We start from the raw sequence: 6,877 nt of genomic DNA on the forward strand, positions 1-6,877 counted from the left end.
AGGACAATTCATGTCAGGGCTCCAAAATACAACGGGACCACATCGTGAACAGCAGGGAGTAAACTGAAAGGGGTATAACTAAGTTACTGTTTCACCTGAAAGTTTTGGTGCCTTGGATGGTGGGATGAAAGGAGATAAAAAGACCTGTCTCCGGGTGATAGTGAAAAAGTACTGAGGGAAGGGTAGGGTAGGTGTTGTTGGACGTGATTGAGAAGTGGACCAGGGTGTGTCAGGAGGAAGAGGGATGGGAGAGGAAGATGGGTGTGGTGGTGGGCACTTAAAGGGTTGGAAGATGAGCATTCATGGTGATTGAGAGGCAGGACAATGGGCGAGAGGTCCCAAGCACAAAAGATGACCACTTCCCATTCCATTTTCTCATGCACAGTATGACCCCGCCCACACCATCTGACCCCGCCCCCCCGCGGTCGTTGCCCCCCCCTGCCGTCTAACCCCGCCCCCATCTGACCCCGCCCCCTGCCGTCTAACCCCGCCAACACCATCTGATCCCGCCCTCCACGGTCTGAACCCCGCCCACTGCGAACTCCACCCTCTGTAGCCTGACCACGCCCCCTACCGTGTGAACACGCACCTAAGATAGACTCCGCCCCCTGCCTTACCACACCCTGCCGTCTGACCCCGCCCCTAGTATCTGACTACGTCCCTCCCACGGTGCGACCCTGCCCCTAAGGCCTAACCCCACCTCCATACCACATTACGTTCCCTTTTTGTCCAGCTCAACCCCCACCACACACCCACATTTTAAAACAACAGAAACCACTACAACACTTAATGAACGGATGAAAGCACTCAGCTGCAATCGTGTTGAGGATAAAATTATTTATCGTTATTCGGTTGTGACCTTTGCCCCCACCCACCGTTTTGGCGTGTTTCCGGCCAGTGCCGCGCCTGCGCATTGCAGTCTGAAGATGGCGGCGGTTTGGGGTCGCATGTTTCGTCGGAGCCTGAGCGGTGTCAGGCAGCTGTCTGCAGCGGCCGCGTCCGAGGAGCACCAAGGGGGTGAGCATAGCCTGGTCCAGGTTTGTAGCGGAGGGAGGAGAACAAGCTGGACAGACGGTCTGGTCCGGGGTGGAGGGGGACAGCGGCTGTGACCTTGGCCCCGCGGCCCTGTCCCAGGCTCTGGTCCCGCCCCAGCCCGGGGGGGAAGGTGGGGAGGTGTCCTCAGCCCTTCCCCATGTTCTTGTGCAGTTACTGATATCAACATCGCCGCCGTTAAGTAGACAGCGCTTGCTCCAAATGGGTTGAAAAAGGAAACGGGAATTTCCTTATTGAACGTTTTCCTAGATTTAGTTTAAATTATTAATGTTTAAATGCAAGGAAAGACTGTAAGGTTACATGTGTCTGCTTAAGGTTGTGGTTAGAATAATATAGTCTTAATTCACTATCGCAATCATGCGCTAAAATGTGCTAGTTCGCGTTTATTAACAGAGGGTAGGCCTCACTTGTCTTCCCCTTAATGTTAGATGGCAAAATCAATGTCTGAGAGTTCTTTCTGGATTTGAGATGAGAATGACAGTGGGAAGGAATGATGACTCTTGACACCAAACGACGATTTGTTTTCTTTCCTGAATTTTGGGCTCTCGAGGTTGTCTGCGAATTGCTCATCAAAGCCGTTCCTGCCCTAAACACTTTAATATTCAGATAAAGACACTCGCCAGAAACATTGGTATTGCAATTTTATTGCATTCATTATCTAACAGTAGTTGTGAGCTTAGATGTGTCTCAACGAAATTCATTTGCAGTGGGACTAAAATTGTAGTGGAATCATTCTTTATTGTGTAAAGGACTAAGTATATTGTGTCCAAACATATTTGATTGGAACATATGTTGTTTTCCTGTCCCCCTCTGGCAGCCCGTATGTGGAAGATCCTGTCTTTTGTTGTTGCTATTCCTGGTGTAACTGTCTGTATGTTGAACTGTTACCTGAAGGCACAGCAGCACAGCCATGAGAGACATGAGTTTGTTGCTTATGAGCACCTCCGCATCAGGACCAAAGTGAGTACTGTATCAAATGTAAAGGATTGTTAATAGCATGGAAAAATTGTGCTGTTGTAGAGTAATGAGTTTAAAAAAAAATGCACAGAATTCTTGAATGTAAAGTATCAAAATTAGCTGCATTACTCAAAGTCAAATTTTGTAAAACATTATTTCTATGAAGAAAATCCAGTGTAGAAATACAAAGCAGTACTGGAGAATAGAGGAAATCACCTTGTTACATCCAAGGTGCTTATTAGTTCCTAGAGGAAATATCACTTGTGGATCTGTTATTCTGGACTTTACTTTGTCTGGCACAGAAACCTAAATACTGCATAGTTGAAAGCCCAAACATTGATCTAAACTGTTCCTTTGGTCCAGTTGGTGGAACCTGACTTCTGTGTCATATTAAGTGAAACTGGCAATTCATAGTCATGAACACCATAATTGGTAATTACGTTCAATATTATTGAATAGTTTCCCAGTAACTTGAGTGACAAACCTGTCCTGTGTTTATACCTCTAGGAAGTTTATCTAACCAGTGTCAGTTGAATTGTGATCTGCTCTTCAACCAGTATTAAGGTTTCAGGAAATCATATCATAGTACTCCTAATTGAGAAATTAGCAAGTGAATTGAGTCCTCCTGACTCCAGCAGTTCATTCATTTGACTCCAGTGACAAGTCAAGATCCTTTGGTCCAACTTGTCTGTGCTGACCAGACTTCCCAAACTGAATTAGTTCCACTTGCCTGCATTTGACCTGTATCCCTCTAAACTTTCCCTATTCATGTACCTGTACAAATGTATTTAAATGTTAAAACTGTACCTGCATCTACCACTTCCTCTGGGAGTTCACCCTTAAGTTGCTTTTAAATCTTTCTCTTCTCACCTTAGAATTATGCCATCTAGTTTTGAACTGCCCTACCCCAGGGAAAAGACCTTTGCTATTCATCTCATTTATGTCCCTCATGATTTTATAAGTAGAATTTTTCTTCCTCTTCTGGCTTAGTTAGTTGGTGAGTTATATCTAGGGTGGTGGGTTAATGGGTTGAAAGGTGGACCAAAGCATTCACCTTAAGACCTAAGCATCAAAATTTGTTACCCAACCTGTGGAGCACATTTGATTAAATAGCTGTCAGCCCACTACCCATAGAGAAACTGTATCTTCATTTCAGTGTCTTGTATAAAACTGAAGAATAATTGGCCAAGCCTGAGTGAAGGATGTGATGATTAAATGTGCTGTGTAACGATGAAATGAGGTAATTTTAGTCTTGCCCCATGAATTTCCTCAGCTGTATCTGCAGAAAGCATGAAGCATGTGATAATGGGAAGATCCTGGACTGGCTGACTATTGACTGGATCAGTTTGGGGGCCCTGGCGTTTGAAGAGACCTGACTTTTCCAGCCCCTCATTTTGTATAATACTTTCGTCTAATGTCATGTGTGGTTCGATTCTCTTGTTTGATTTGAAGTTGGGAGAGGGGGAGCCATTACAATGGATCCCAGGCCTTTAAAATTGTGAAGTTAATTTAATTTTGGTTCACATCTTCCACTTGGGCCCCATTAAGTATTCTTCAGTTTTATACGTGAGATACTGAAATTAATGGGTATTAATGGGAAATTACACTCTATGGGTAATAGGCTGACAGGTATTTAACCAAAGGTGCTCCATAGGTTGGATAACTTAAATGTTGATACTTTGATCTTAAGCAAGGTGAATGACTTGGTCCACCTTGTTCCTTCTGGAATAGTTTTACTGACAAACTGTTTTACTATTCCACTTACAGCCATTCCCTTGGGGTGATGGGAAGCACACTCTCTTCCACAATCCCCATACCAATCCTCTGCCCACTGGCTGGGAAGATGCAGAGGAACACTGAAAGTTTGGAGCTGAGAAGACCGGCCTTGCGTTTATGAACCATTTCGTCAAGTCTAAAAAACAAAAATCATGTGAATGTGTGCATTATTTTAAAAAGAAAAGACAATTATGTAATGTGTTCACCTTTAATAAGGTAACACCATAATAAATATACTGTGGAAAATTTTGTCAGCTGTTTCTTTTGTGGAGTAAGTGAATGCTGTTGGATCTGATGAGTTGAGCTTTTGTCAATGACTGGAAAAAAAGTACAAGAAATTTTAATCTACTTTGAAGCTTTTGGATGAATGTTTTATGTAATGCTTGTGAGCCTAGTGTCTCAAGTGCAGATTCGGGCCCAGCTTCTTATTCTGAGCTTGGACTCCACTCAGCCTTGTTGAGTATATTCAGAGCTGGCATTTGTTACCATCTGTTCTTTGCTTTATACCAGCAATTTCTCATTGGAACAATGGACTCTGCATGTACGCCTCGTGCTCAATAGCAGGTTATCAAAATTGGCAGCATTAAAGCAAGTAAAAAGACTTCATTATCTTGCAGGACAATTATTCTGCTATTGCTTTTTATGTGGCAAGAAGGCATGCCATCCTTTAGCTGATGGGTCTGTCCTAAATGATAAACTGCAGTTACCACACTGCTCCTGCAGAGTAACATTTGACCATGGTGGATGCTGAGTAAATCTTTCCTTGAAGTCTATGGTGGAAGCAGATTCAATCAAGTTATCTGAGAGACGATTTGTCTGCTTTCTGGATGGAAGAACATGCAAAGTTCTGAGCAGAAAGGTATTAAATTAACTGGTGATTCTAAGAACTGATGCAAATGCAGTGGGTGGAATATCCTCCTGTGCTGTAACATTCCTGGATCAGATGTAAAATCAAAGTAATTCTCCTGTTACTGTCTGCATACAGTGAACAGGTTTGCTGCATCTACGGAAACACGCCATTACTGCATCTATGTAGTTAACTTTGCATGCACCAACTTTTGTCTCAGTTTACCCATTCAGACTGAACTATCAATATACAGGTTATGTGGGTTGCAACGATGAGTGAATTAAAAACTGAAAAGTTATCCAGGTTGAATCTAGTTTGAGTTGAAGTGAGTTAATATACCTTTGATGTGCTAGTCTGTTTCTATTCCACATTTACAAGCAAAGTAACATTTTAATGCTAAGTAAACTGCATAGCCTGTGGTATTGTTTATGATATGGATGGCACATTTTGTTCATAATGTTCCTAAATGGGTAGGTCTACTTTTCAGTCCTGCTCTGAACAGATTCCAAACTGAGATCTGTTATGGGAGACCAGGCCAGTTAAGGACCACTCATGGAAACAGACCCTTTGACACCAAGGACCCTTTGTTCCTCAGTACTGCTTCGGGACCTAACATTCATTATGTATATCCTTCTCTTGTTAGATCTCCCAAAATGCATCACCTTGCACTTATCAGGACAAAATTCTATCTGCTGTTACCCTACCCAATTTACCAGCTATACCCTAAAACCATCCACACTATCAACAGCACCACCAATTTGTGTATTGTCTACAAATTCAATAACTATACCTCTAATGACTTCAGTGTGAATACAATGTACATAAAATAACAAACAGCAAATGCCCTAGCAGCAATACCTGTGGTACCCTGTTGGTTGCAATCACACCACCATCACCCTTTGCCACCTTCTTAGGCAGTTTTTAGATCCAGCTTGCCTTGGATCCCATGGGCTCTTTTGGACCAGCTGTCCACGTGGGATCTTGTCAAAGGCCTTACTGAATTCTGTGTAAATAACATCAACTGTACTCCCCTCATCAATATATTAATTACCTTTTCAAAAAAAAAACCTGAATAGGTTAGTCAGGCAGGGTCTTCCTGTAACAAAATTGTGCTGAATATCCCTGCCTTTCTAAGTGTTCTTTAATCCTGACCCTCGAGCAGAATTTTCTTCAACAATTTCTCTACCACTGACATCAGACTAATTGATCTGTAGTTACCTGGCCTATCCCTGCTGCCGTTCTTGACTGATGGAACCAAGTTAGCCATCCTCCAGTCATCTCGCACTTCACCTATGGCCAGCGAAGTCTTAAATATCTCTGCCAGCGCCCCAGCAATCTCCTCCCTTGTCTCCCGTAGCAGCTTGGGCCACTTCTCATCAGGCCATGGGGATTTATGCACCTTTATGCCTGCTAAAACCTCTGCTACCATCTCTTTAGTAATCTTAACATGTTCTAGAACCTCAGCATCCCAAATGAAATTCCCAGCTACAATGCCGTTCTCCTCTGTGAATACAAATAAGAACTATTCATTCAAGACCTCACCCAAGCCCAGGGGATCCATGCACAGGTTACCCCTCTTGCCTATGCTGTGGTTCTTGACTACTGTTCGTTGATTAAACTCTCTCACCAAAAAATCTGCTCTACCCTCAATGCAATCTTATGTCACCGTCCCAGGCTCCGGTGGCAAAGTGGTAGTGTCCCTAACGCTGGGCCAGTAGGTGTGGGTTCAAGATCCAGCTGCTCTGGACATATTTTGTAATGCGAATCGATTGATTCAAAATATATATGTCAGTGTGCCTCATGCCTCTGCATCCTGCTGTTAAATAACTAGTTCGCAAAGGTCCAATATGGAATTGACTGAACCATGTGATACATTGAGTGCCCCTGCTGATTTAGGAAGATGTTCTTAGAATAAAATTATCTTGCGGGCTAAATTTTCCAAAATGAATTCTAAACCTTCGGTCACATTTTTTAATATATAAGCTGGTTACAGAGTAATTTTTGCAAATCTCACTCAGCTCATAGGAATCCGGAATAATACAACTGCAGGTGCTGAAGGTCTGAAACAAAAACAGAAATTGCTGAAGGAACAGCATATCTGTGGAAGGAAAGCTGAGTTAACGTTTCAAGTCCAGTGTCCCTTCTTTAGAACTGATGTAGCTAAATAAAGGTGATATCTATGCTGATGACAGGGCGTAGGGTGAAGGAGTGAGCAGACAGGGGGAGATGGGAGCCCTGCAGGAG

General features: G+C 43.2%; 1 protein-coding gene across 1 annotated transcript; it reads left to right on the forward strand.

Annotated features, from left to right (window-relative positions):
* Nucleotides 1-631: 631 nt before the first annotated feature.
* Nucleotides 632-4,032, forward strand: LOC109924253 (cytochrome c oxidase subunit 6A, mitochondrial-like). The gene is made up of 3 exons (XM_020524270.2): nt 632-1,017; nt 1,871-2,013; nt 3,778-4,032. The coding sequence occupies exons 1-3, from the start codon at nt 798-800 to the stop codon at nt 3,868-3,870; spliced, it is 456 nt and encodes a 151-aa protein (XP_020379859.1). The 5' UTR covers nt 632-797; the 3' UTR covers nt 3,871-4,032.
* The last annotated feature ends 2,845 nt before the right edge of the window (nt 4,033-6,877 follow it).

This window comes from Rhincodon typus, chromosome 24 (genome assembly GCF_021869965.1).
Source record: "Rhincodon typus isolate 14 chromosome 24, sRhiTyp1.1, whole genome shotgun sequence".
Taxonomy (NCBI): Eukaryota; Metazoa; Chordata; class Chondrichthyes; order Orectolobiformes; family Rhincodontidae; genus Rhincodon; species Rhincodon typus.

Bases quoted from the DNA above. Each gene is read 5' to 3' on its own strand.
- LOC109924253 (XM_020524270.2), top strand. From the start codon at position 798: ATGAAAGCACTCAGCTGCAATCGTGTTGAGGATAAAATTATTTATCGT. The intron at 1,018-1,870 runs GTGAGCATAGCC...CCCCTCTGGCAG, and splicing joins GTCCGAGGAGCACCAAGGGG to CCCGTATGTGGAAGATCCTG. The intron at 2,014-3,777 runs GTGAGTACTGTA...TTCCACTTACAG, and splicing joins ACCTCCGCATCAGGACCAAA to CCATTCCCTTGGGGTGATGG.